This window comes from Lutjanus erythropterus, chromosome 16 (genome assembly GCF_056507025.1).
Source record: "Lutjanus erythropterus isolate fLutEry1 chromosome 16, fLutEry1.hap2, whole genome shotgun sequence".
NCBI lineage: Eukaryota > Metazoa > Chordata > Actinopteri > Lutjaniformes > Lutjanidae > Lutjanus > Lutjanus erythropterus.
In genome coordinates, this window is record NC_139332.1 from 4,749,684 (window position 1) to 4,762,806 (window position 13,123).

At 41.4% G+C, this 13,123-nt stretch overlaps 1 protein-coding gene across 1 annotated transcript in view; it reads right to left on the reverse strand.

Moving 5' to 3' along the window:
• Positions 1-472: 472 nt before the first annotated feature.
• LOC146312656 (retinoic acid receptor beta-like) overlaps positions 473-13,123 on the reverse strand; it is a 117,885-nt gene continuing 105,234 nt past the window's right edge. The window contains exons 7-8 of the mRNA XM_084738376.1: positions 10,940-11,098; positions 473-4,379 (exon numbers count right to left, since the gene is read on the reverse strand). Coding sequence (XP_084594502.1) covers positions 4,081-4,379; positions 10,940-11,098 — 458 coding nt within the window. The 3' untranslated portion in view covers positions 473-4,080. The remainder of the gene's footprint in view (positions 4,380-10,939; positions 11,099-13,123) is intronic.

Below are 13,123 nucleotides of genomic sequence, written 5' to 3' on the forward strand. Positions count from 1 at the left end.
TTAGATTGACATTCAGGTGGTTTTTGAAAAGTCAAAGCTGCCACAGGCTGTGATCAAACTGAAAGCTCCAACACAAAACCCTGAACTGCTAGCTAACATAGAAAGTTAGCATTTAAAGGGCACTAGAGTGCTACATGTGACATAAAGCAACAAAGAGGCTACAGAAAAACTACAGTTTATTACTATTTTGGTGAGTTTTTTTTGTAGTTTTGGCCATGATTTCTATCAATCTCCTGCTGTTTTCACCAAAGAAGAAGCTGACAAGTCACCAAATGAGACTACAGTGGTTGTCGGGCACATTAAAGATCATCACATTGAACACTAATCATTTAGTGGTGGCAACACCGAAGTCATGCAACCGTGGCGAAGTTTGTTTAAACCCAAATGTTAGCTCTTTACTTCTGGTGATTGCATTTACGCTTTAAAAATCATACAAGATGTGTTCGTTTGGGAAGTTATAAACTGTAGCTTATTTTCTACAAAAAGCCAACATTCAATGGAAGAATCCCAATGGCTGTCTACAGCTGGATGGGTCAGAACATGTTAACATCGCTAAAAGCAGGTCCAATAACAGGACAGACAATCAGTCAGATGATCAGATATGTTCTAAACAAGCTAGCAGATTTGCCAGATTAGCTACAAGTTTATTTGAAAGCAAAACTGTCAGTGCAACTGTTGCGCAGCTAATAGGTCTTACTACACAAGAAAAACTGAGCACAACAGCACAGTACAAAAACTGACTCAACTACATTAAGTACGGTAGCCAAAGTTAAACCAGGAAGTTGGTCTGTTTAGGTAATAATTTTACTGCTTTCTCTTCAAAACACATTTGGTTAACCTTGAAGAGGTACTTAGCAATTACTTTGGTGAGTATAATGTTGTCATAAACCACAGAGCTAATAGCATTAGCATTTCTGTGAGTAATACAACTACTCACCAACTTAACTGCTGAGAGCTGAGAACATCTGTAGAAAGAAGTCAGACAGTCAGATGGGTTAGCCAAACTTATTTGGAGAATGAATGAGAATGATGACCAGAACTACAAAAAAGGACCAGTATTACTATATTAGTATAGTAATAAAACTGTACTAAAAGTCTGAGTGAGGCTATGTAACTTTTGAAAGCAGGATTAGCTTATTAACTGTCTTACACATGAAGAGCTAACCTCGGGTTTCATACATCTCATTAGAGTATGACCAGTAACTGGTGGAGGCTTCTGCTAGCTAATGTTAGCTAACGTTAGATTGTTGTGTGTAGGGCTAGGTGTTGTTTAAAAAAATGACACTACCAGCACTGATACCAGTAGCCTTAAAGTGATACTGATACCAGTGAAGAACTTCATTTGATGCCCATCATGTGATGGTGAACTGACAACTTTTAGACAGAATGGGCTGTAGCTGCTGTAGTTCTGGGCCAATCACACATTGCATTAAATCGAAGACAGCTTACAAACAGTCATTTTTTTCTAGATCTGGGGATGGTTTCACAAAGATATTTTAGGCTAGCCTGTTATACTAGACTAGTGTTACATTTGCTCATAGATTAATCTATTGCAAGTTAGACCATTTAAAAAAATAAAGACTCACTGTAAGCCAAAGAAAGAGCAGACTTGGTTGCGGTCACTGAGTCAGCCATTTTTTTCAATTTTGAAAAAGGTCTTAATTTACCCAGAATTCACTGTGCCATAGTCCCACTCAACACAGGAGTGGCAAACTGGGACTACCAGACCTGGGACTTCAGTTCAGTCATGTAGCATGTAGCATACATGTAGCACAGATCTCCAGTTAGATTATTTCTGTCTACCAATGCTGCTCTGTCTGCTGTGCTGCGCTGTTGGAAGGAGCTTTAAAAAATAAGACTCAAATGTCTAACAGACTCTGGGACAGGTGTGATTTCTGTCAATAACACAGTCCTTCGAAGATGCTCCGCTGTTAGCCACCTAGCAACAGCATCAGTCTTGCCTACTTCATCCTGAGCAAGACGCCGCTGGCTTTGTAGAAGGCCTAAGGGGATTATTTATGGACCCACCCACTGTAAATCAAAATGTGATTGACATCCTAACCAATGAGTGAGCCAGCTCTAATGTTTCTCTGCCTAGATACAACAGAAAAATCTAATTGGATAATCTTTTCATTTCTAAAGCAAGGTTAATGGAAAATGAGGTCAAAATTAAAATAAGAAGAGAATAGCCTAATAATTACATGAAATACCTAAAATATAATATATTTAAATATAACATTTGAAATACTGAAATGTTAGACCTTCTCTGAAGACCTAGAAGGCCCTCAGGGTTCCCCTCTGTAACATAGTCAAGACCTAAACTGCTCTGAAGTCTGAAGTCTGACCATTTGTTATATTTATAAGCTGTAGTCAAAGTCTATCTTTGTGAAACCAGCCCCTGGGTACAAGAAGGATCCAATGCGGTAAGACTGGAAGTTTCTATACCACCCACTGCTGGGTTATTTCGGCTGATAACCTGAGAGTATTGGACACTGATGCCCCGCTGTGTGTAACTGAAATGACTAAGTCAGGTCAATGACTTCTTGACTGGTATCCTATGCTTTAGCATTTATCTCTACCTTGCCTCCTGGGCTGCTGTTCAGCAAAACTTACATAGTGTCACTTTTACAGCAGGCACAGCTGCAGCCTGTTGGCTGTGCCTGCTAACAGGACGGCAACATGCCAGTCTGGAAAGACAATGCAGATATGTGACGTCCGTTTCAAGGATTTATTTTCATCTGCCTTCCACTGATGCTGCGCCATCATTTGTATTCCCCTGCATTCTCTTTGTATCCCTGGCAATGAGGCCTTTTTTGTACTTGAATTTTTTCCTGAACAAAGAAATCAGACTGGTAGAAATTAGATTTATAAATAGCAAGCAGACATTTTCTTGAAACCAGTAAAAATCCAGGGGAACAAATCATGGCACATTTGCTTGTTAAACCTCTTAACTGACCATGAAGATGATAATAAAGTGCAACGCAGTTTAAGTTGAATCATGGTCCAGTTGAAGCATGGGGCAACAGTGAAATGGATACAAAAAGCGTCCTGTTCGATCACAGCCTGCTGCAGAAGAATCTCTGGCATCTATCAGCAACCTAATTTTCCCGATTTGTTGTGACAGTGAGGTAAACTGATTTACGGAGGAGATACAGCCACCAAATGAGTTGATTTCATAGACTGGCTTCTTCCAAATCTAATCTCCTAACGTCGGGTCTCGGCGGTTCATGTCGAGACCGTGAGTTAAACAGACGCGGTCAATCTGATGAGTGCGTATCAAAGGCTTCTGCTGTTGTGCTTCCCTCCTTTGAGGAAACAGTTGAACAGACTCGGCTGTCGATATGGAGAGAAGCTTTGCATTCTGGCGGTGTGGATGTAACCTCATTCATGTACAGACATGAACCGAGAAGTGTTATAAAAGACAAAAACAGTTTTAAATATAGGAACAAATATAAAATATTAGACTTCCATAATGTCTATATGCAATAACATTCTAGATAACTTTTTGAAGGACTTACAATTAGTCCTGCTTTAAACCTTGATGTATCGCCTCAAAGATAATATTTAAGACAATGAAAAAAGCACCACAAAATTCATCATAGAAACAGAGATCTAACCATACAATGGTATGTACAATGTACGTATGCAACAATACGAGAGATGAAGAGATGAGGACAGAGAAAGAGAAAGAGAGAGGAGTAAAACCACTTATCAAACTCCCGTCATGCAGAGAAGAATTTACACAGGAGACCTGAGGAGTATCATCTCTGGCGGTTTTGCAAGGGCCGCGCCCTTCCTGCCACAGTCCCTGTCCCAGAGACACCACGCCAAATAAGAGCTCAATTCAGAATTATACACAAAGCACTGATCCTTTGAGGCCTCCGTGTTGACGTTTTCTTTTGAAGGAGGGGGTTTCAGGGGAACAGGGGAGAAAAATAGGACGAGGATATAAAGATAACGTAATACCAAGCAAAGGAGTCGGGGGTAGGGGGGTTATAGGGGGTTGGCGCCTTGCCCGGCGGTTCCTTTTTTGTGCAAAAGGAATGTCAGGGGAGCTTTGGAGGCATCCGCGGGCGCCTCCTAGGGCTCGTCGCTGGGCGGCGTGGCCGTAGCCCCCTCGTTGTCCACAGACTCCGGCGACTCGACGGCAGTGGCGTCCTCGTTGGGGCTGCCCTTACTGCTGGGGCTGGCCCCCGCCTCAGCCGAAGTAGTGCTGCTGCTGCTGCTGCTGCTGCTGTTGCTGCTGCTGCTGCTGCTACTGCTGCTGCTGCTGCTGCTGCTCTGGCCGTCCTGGCCCTCTGAGTTCTCCAACATCTCCTGGATGAGTGGCGGCATGGAACCCGGGATCTCCATCTTCAGAGAGATGACCCGCTCCGCTCCTGCAAGACCATGATGAAGGCAAAAAAATAAGGATAATAACTGGAGCATAAAATTTTACTGAACTCAAGGTCCACTTACTGGCTTTCTTCTAAACTTTCAACCGCATCTCATGTTCTTCATCATGATGGTTGACAGGTCAAGGTTACGACCTCTGCAACCACTCAGATTAGGTGAGTAAAATCCAAACTTATTTCACATGACGAACTGAGCCATCTCTATGACAACTGAGCAAACTCCACCCACAGATGAAAACCATGAGATCCAGCTGAAAGATCCCCCCAAAAAATAACTCCAGTAAGTGGACATTGTGTGCGGTCCTCATTATATGTGCTATATGTAACTTGACAGTCAGGTAAACACTTTCCCAACATCAAAACTCTGAAGACCGTCGCTCTCTTGCCCACAGGTTTATTGACGTTGCACAGAAAGGTGAAACTAAAACATACAGAAAGCAAAATTAACCATGTGCTCGATTTTAACATGTACAATATCCACAATATAAGTCAATATCAACCCGATATACATATGAATTAAATCCTCTTGTTTTTCTTTTTACCGTTATAGCTTTTATGTCCTTCTCGTACTTTTAACTAAAAATGAAATATATAACATTTTTTAAAATCTAATCAATTGTTTGTTCATGTATTTATTTGTAACAGTCCTTTAATGAACTTGCAAAAACTTAGGATCAGTATAGTCACTAGCAACACTAACTTGGTACATATCTACAAATAACCTCACCGAATTTAACCTTGTCCCAAAAATAATGCACTGCAAATGTAAGTAATTATTAAACAAACATATACATACCGACGATGCTACTTTAGGCCTGAGACATATGCAAATGGCACTGGATTAACTGAGGTGCAATACATCAACATCACTGAGAGCCATGCTCCCTTTCTTCCTGATTACTGATCTTGTCACTGACTTCCTGACTCTTCAAGTGACCACAACAGATTTCCGAAACACCTAAAAATACTGCAGAAAACAGGAAAAAGACTTAAAGACTTTAACATAAGAACTTATTTGTAACAAAACACTCCTCGCCTGGCATGGTTACATGCCACGCAACAGTCCTTGAGAATTCTTCTTCCTAGGCATTTGGAGAGAGAAGAAGCACTATCTCTGTGACAGTCTAAGGAAGAGAGTAGGTCCTCCTGGTTTAATGATCTTCACCTCGACTTGGCACACCTTCCCGTCCTTGCCTGGGAAGGTTTGTGTTACTAGTCCAAGAGGCCAATCATTTCTTGGTTCTTGGCTGTTCTTAGGAGAACCATACTTCCTTGTTTGATGTTTGGATGAGTTGACTGCCACTTCTTGCGCGGCTATAGTGTTGGGAGAAACTGCTTTCACCACCTGTCCCAGAATGTGTTGGACAGATGGTGGACTTGACGCCACTGGCTCTTGTAGAGGTCTGAAGCTCCAAACTTGCCCACAGGAGCTGAAAAAATGTTCACCTTTTGTGTGAGAAGAGCAGCTGGTGTAAGAATAAACACATCATCAGGGTCAACTGTCACAGGAACAAGAGGCCTGGCATTGATAATGGCCGCTATTTCTGCCATGAAGGTCACCAGCACTTCATGTGTAAGTTTGTCTTTCAGCTGGAGGAACATGGAGTCCAGAATTCTCCTTGCAAGACCAATCATCCTTTCCCATGTTCCACCAAAATGGGAAGTATGTGGAGGATTGAAGGTCCAAGAGCAACCTTGGTCTGACAGGTAAGTCTTCACAGTTGTGCCGTCAATGCTTGAAGGTATCCTCAAGTCCTTACAAGCGCCAACAAAGTTGGTGCCACGGTCTGAATGAATGTGTTTGACTGGTCCACGTACAGCAAGGAAATGCCTTAGTGCATTGATGAAGCTGGATGTGTCAAGGGATTCTATGACTTCTATATGTACAGCTCTTACGCTCATACAAGTGAAGATGACAGCCCACTGTTTACTATGTGAAAGGCCCCCTCGAGTCTGGCGTGAGCAGACATTCCAAGGGCCAAACATGTCTAACCCGACATTTGTAAAGGGAGGTTCTGTTGAAAGACGAGCTGCTGGGAGGTTGGCCATTTTTTGGATGCTCAGCGGAGCCCTAAGCCGTCTGCAGGTTACACACTGGTGGATGATGCTGCTCACTTTTCTCTTCCCACCAACAACCCAAAAGCCAGCTGAACAGACAGCTCCTTCAGTAAAGAGCTGGCCTTGATGGTGAACCTGCTGATGGTGATGTCTGATGAGTAAAGTTGCAACGTGATGTTTCCCAGGAATAATCAAAGGAGTCTCCTCACTTTGATCAAGGCTTGAATGGTGGAGATGACCTCCAACTCTCAAAAGGCCGTGTTCATCCATAAAGGGATCTAGATTCTTAAGAGGACTGCTTCGAGGAATCTTCTCGTGCTTTTGTATGCATCTGATCTCCTGACTGTAGACTTCCTCCTGGACTGCTTGAATGTTGATGGCTGAACTTTGATTAGATTCCTCAACAGTGAACTCTGCCCTGCAGTAATGCCAGCCCTTATAAATATCATTCTTTGGCAGGGTTGCACTGAAAAGACGGGCTATGTGTACAAGGCGAGTAACAGCATGAGTTAGTGACTTCCAGGAGGAGAACTTGGCAAATTGTAGGGAACCAAGCTGCTTGGATGATGTATTTGTGCTCAAAGTGGAGGCCAGATGTCAGAGTCTGAACTTGGATCAACAAGATCCCAGGTGCTCTCAGATTTACTTGGTTCTGGTGTAGACAGAAACTTGGCTCCACTTAACCAGTTGGAATCTTTTAAATGGCCTTGCAGCCACAGAACATGTTGCATGATCTGCTGGGTTCTGGTCTGTGGGCACAAAGTGCCACTGATCTGGGCGGGAGGATCTTCGGATGCATAGTACCCAGTTACTAACATAGACATAAAACCGCTTGGTTTCATTATGAATGTAACCCAGAACTACTTTACTGTCTGAGTAGTAAGTTACAGCATTGAGCTGAAGGTCTAGTTCTGTGGAGGCCAGGTCTGCTAACTCGACAGCAAGCACTGCTGCACAGAGTTCTAATCGTGGTACTGTTGCTCAGGGCAGGGGGCCAACTTGGCTTTCCCTATGACGAACCCGACATGATTATTCCCAGCAGCATCTGTGACTTTCAGATATACCACTGCAGAGATAGCTTTGGTTGATGTGTCAGAGAAGATGCACAGTTCCCAATCACCGTTCTTGGCAGTAATTTCTCTCAGAATAGCCTTGCCTTGGATTGTGACTGGTGCTGCGAATCCAAGAGGATCATAGAGGGCTGGAATGTGGCATGGGAGTAGCATGGTCGTGCTCGAACTTAACTTTGCGTGACTCATGTACACTATTATCTTCATAGATGTGAGGTTGCTGTGAGGTAGGATGAGATGATGGGGAAGCAGTATTGGTTTGGTTAGGAAGGATGGGTTTGGCTTCAGGTTTGAGATGTGAAGGCGAAATGCTGTCACTAGGGCTTGGCTCTGTTTTTGCTGAGATACCATCACCACCCTGCTGAGGTTCTATCTCTCGTTCTTTAGCTTGGTCAATAACATATTGTTGAGTGCATTGTGTGGCTCCCAAGAAGGTAGAATCCACATTCAAGTTACAGCTGTGTTTCTCACAGCAGCTTCGAGTGCTTCTGCTTCAGCAATAGCTGCAGCTGTCTCTTTCTTATACTTAGGCATTGCCATAGAGGCTTCCACTTTAGCCTTTTCTAGCTGTAGGCTAACTTCCTCTTGGGCGAAGGAAAGGCGGGCTTTAGCTGCTTCTGCTCTCGCTCTTGCCTTGGCTGCAGCAGACTCGATTGATGATGGACTCGATGAACATGAAGCACAGGAGCGTGTCTTAAATGGAGATGCTTTCTCTGCCATGGCGTAGTCTGGTGGAGTACATCTATTTGAAGACTGCTCTGACACTCGTCCACTGGCTGCGTGTGACGATGCTGATATTATCTGCCAGCTTGCACTGCGTTGTCTCGCCCGTTAGGAAGCCGTCATTTCACTGTGCTGTCCTTATTATATGTGCTGTATATAACTTGACAGTCAGGTAAACACTTTCCCAACATCTGAAACACCTAAAAATACTGCAGAAAACAGGAATAAGACTTGAAGACTTTAACATGAGAACTTATTTGTAACAAAACACACTTAGTTAAGATTTTTTTTTTTGTTAACAACAAAATGCAGCAAAATGAGGTAGGTATTTTTTACACCATACTATGGATGAGTGGGGTTTTGCCAACAAAGAAATAGCTACATACTAAGGTGGTGATACACGGCAACATGGATGTGGGTGTCAGAATCTCCAATGCATCTTAGTACATGTAGGCACTGTTGAGCAGGAAAATTCAGCTTACTCAATGAATATAGCACAACACTGATGATGATTTCATGCTATGTCAGAGGAACTCAAAAAATCAACTCAAAAAACTACCTCTTTATAAGGTTAATATGTCTATGACACATCGTACAAACTAGTTTGTCATACTGAGGCCTTAAGCAGTTCTGTAGAGTTGCGTTTCGGGTCATCTGATGAAAATAAGTCAAATATTCACTGTCCTTTTCGCTCACCTTTGGTCTCCACCAAGCCTTAAGAAAAATATTCCGCTCTGTAGCAGCTAGATGTTCCTCTTTTTCGGCTTTCTTGTGTGTAAGTAGAATATATAGAATCAAAGGGTTCTCACTGAAGACAACTGCCTCTGGCTGAACATAAAGTTGGGAGCTTAGCAAAGAGCTAAAAGCTAAAAAGACAAAATATCTCTGGGAGCTGCCACTGGCCCGCGGGCTGCACTTTGAGTAATAAAAATGGGATCACTTTAAGTCATGTCTAACATATGTTATTAGACTGTTGTCTACAACTGAGTAAACTCAACATTATTTGTCTTGTATAAAATAATAAAAGACTGTTTGGCTGCAGGAACCTCTATTTTAACTTTACATCAGTAATTTGATTTAGATAGTGCACTTTAAAGGCAATGTTAAGTTGTTTTAAAGGATACCGCATAAAGAAGTGACAATAAAACCAAAGAGTAAAACACAGAATAAATGAAACTGTTCAAAAAAAACACAAAGGATTAGGAAACAAATAAAACAAGTGCAAACAGTAAAAGCATCAGTAAGAAAATAAGCCAGTAAGGCAACCAGATAAACCTGTGCAACATTACTAAAAGGCAAGTTTAAAAGACAGGATTTAAAGAAAGAAAGAAAGGGGATATGGAAAGCACAGGGACGTCTGCAATATCTTCTTCAGAGGAGTCATTCTAAAGTCAAGGGGCACGAGGGCCTTTGAGGATCTCAAAGTACACTGGGGCTCATACAGGGTTAAAGGCTCAGCACTATGAGCCGGTCCAGAATGTGCATTAAAAGTTAGACAGAAAGTTCAAGTCAATACGGTTTCATATGCAGCCAGTTTAAAGAAGTTATGCAGTGTAATGTGCCCACTCTGTATGTTCCTGCCAAGAGTCCTTTTCTGACCCAAATATAATCTAGACAGCCCATGGTAGAGATGACTTTATGCTGCATCAGGGGAACTCAACAAAACACTACATCTGACATTTAATAGCTATGGCTACAACTTGTTGTACAAACTAGTTTATTTTAAGCAGAACTGTGTTTCAAGGTCCAATAGTCACTCCCCTTTTACCTCTGTTTTGGTCTCTGCCATCTCCTAAGAAAAATATCTTGTTCTTTAGCTGTTAGATTTTCCAATTTCTTCTTAGCTAGGTGCTAACCTTCTTTGTTTTGGTGTTGGCAGGTAGGGATCTTTCTTGCTAAAGACTGAAGACTAAAGCTGACTGCACCTGAAAACAAGGTTGAGAGCTGAGTTTGTGGGCTATAAAACCAAAGCAAAGAGTCTTTGACTTTGTTATCAAAGAAATATTATTATATTCATATTTTAATATATATTATTATCGTTATTATCATTATTATTGTAATATTATTCTATGTATTACAATCTCTGTTTTCAAGTACTGTATTTTTCTGATTTTCTGGGGAAGTTTTTACTCTTTAGAGGAGGCCTGGGCAGAATGTGGCCTGAGGGCTGATTTAAAAGTGTAGTAAAGATAGTCAGTAGCATTTTGCTTACCATTAAAGTGTTATCAGACCTTTATTTTGAAAGGGATCAGTGCTGTCTTCATTGGTAATGACAAGGAACTGTATCTTTATATTAAACTGTAACTAACTTTATTCACTCAGTGCTGTACATCTATGTTGTTTATCTTCATCCTTTACTCTTGCAGCTTCTATCATTGCAATCTGTATGCATCCTGCATGCTACACTGTAAAACATCAAGTTTTGGACATTCCCAACAAAATATTAGCCCACAATTCATCACATAGCAATTCAGAAAGGATGACCTCATCACATTATGTCAAAAGACACACAGTAGTCTTTTTCCCCGCCTTCAAGTGTGACCACTGAGTGCAGGTTTAAATGCTCACTGTGGTTTTCCGACCATCTGGATTTACTGAGACCATAGTGCCTGCAGCAGATCTCGTCCTCCTCTATAATGTCATAATCTTTGTATGCGATCACCTAATGTAAACTGTGAGTGGACATCTTCCCACCTTTAGCGCTGATGCTGCGCAGGTCTGTGATCTTCATCAGGGTTTTGGGGAACATGTGCGGTTTGCTGGGCCGACGCTTCCTCACGTAGATCTTCAGAGCCTCCAGGAGCGGCTCCTGGAGCTGGTCCACCTTGGAGGGCTCCTCCAGGTCCTGACGGTCTGAAACACACACACACACACACACACACACACACACACACACACACACACACACACACACACACACACATTAAGTCAGGCTTGAGGCTTCACAATGACAAACCCATGTCTTGGTTTTATCAGATTGAGACAAGCTGTGGGCTAATACATGTATCGCAGCATGACGCCTGGTTTGATTAAGAAGGAAGAGTTTATCTCATTATGTCAACTCATTCGCTGCAGAGGGGATATTGCAGAGATGGTTACAATTAGATAACTCAAGCAGAAAACTCATTTGAATCCTTTCTTTTTGAGTGGGAGTGTTAAGCTCTGATAAGTGAGGTCTGAAAGTCTCAAACAGCAGGGAAGCAGCGAGTGAACGCATCAAAACCAATCAGCAGACGTGGCATTCAAAGCCATGGATCCATTCAGAGAGCACTCTTCTGCACACGCTGATTACTGGGATGACTCAGTGGTCAGATGCACCAGCAGCTCTGCTCTCTGAAAAGAGACAGACGCTGGCTCAAATCCCCCATCAAAAACTGTTTTGGAACTTTCAGTAGGCAGCCTCCTGTGACTCCAGAGTCCCTGCACATTCATCAGGTTTATTGGTTTATTAAACATCATATTCAGCCACCAGCAATGATTTTATTTTTATCATGTTATAATTCCTCTATCATTTTACTCCAGTAGATTTTATACCTCTGACTAACTGTTTCAGGTGGAGCATTTTAACACTAGAAGTGCCAGAATTCCATAACTAGAATGGCCATAAGCGGTCATTTTGACTTTTGATTATCTTTCATGATAATTACCAGAGATTAAAGGGATAGCTCAGCCAAAAATGAAAATTCAGCCATTATCCAGTCACCCTCACGCAGGGTTTAGTGTTTTTGTCCACAAAACACTGCTGGAGTTTCACAGGAAAACAGTGCTGCAGAGTCTCCCAAATAATGGAAGTGAATGGTAACCAGTTTTCAAAAAACAACAGAATAAAAGCATGAAATGCCTCCATACTGCTCGTCTGGTGTAATTCAAGTCTCGTAAAGTCCTAACATGCCAAGTTGACTGAAAAAGCATGTTTTTAACCTGAATCTTCACTGTAGATCCTTAACTTAGAGTCACATTCATGTGAACTACCCCTTTAACACATTTAAAAACGTTAATATTATAAAATGTATTCATATATTTATCAATATGCAGCCATCATGTGTAGTAAACCATAATGACTACATATATTCACAGCAGTATTTTTCTGTAGGATAATAACCATCAGTGAACTGATTCAAATTTTAGATTCATCTAGAATTACAAAAACAGTTAAATGCATTTTATAAGGTTATAAACATGTTAGAAAAGTTGTAATATGTTGTTATACATTTGTAATACATGAGGGTACATTGTTTCAAATTGTGAGAGCTTCAACATAAAAATTCAATGAGTTATAGGGATTGAGACAAAAAGTGTTATAACCGTCCCTGGTCTCCCCTACTTTATTTTTAATTGAGCCTAATTAAGTGACTTTTTGTATTTAAGCTGTAAATCAAGATCACTTATGAATTTTTATTGCCAGAGACAATGATAGTTGCTAAGCAACCAAGATGCATCTCCAACTGTACAAAAAGTAACAATATAACAGTGACAGTTTCCATGTGGTCAGTATGAGCGCCTGTGGATGAAACAGGTCAAGATGATCACAGTTTCTTTGCCTTAAGCATTTTACATGTAAATACAGACACTTTTAGGAAAACTTAGGTACCAGCAGCATCGTAGCTTTTAATTCAACAAAGTTTATTATTGCACACTACAGTGAAGTATTGCACATATAAATTTGAAAACAGTGCAAAGTGTTAAGAGAAATCATGTCATTCTTTACTGTCACCCTCGACACCGAGAGAAGTACTGACAGTTTTACTGCACCATTGTTCACCGAGTGAAATATTACACGTCTCCTGCAACATTTATTTAATTTTATATGCATTACTCCAAAATTCTGTTTGACATATTTGCTCTTTGGAAACTTAGGAACTAAACTTGAATTTAAAG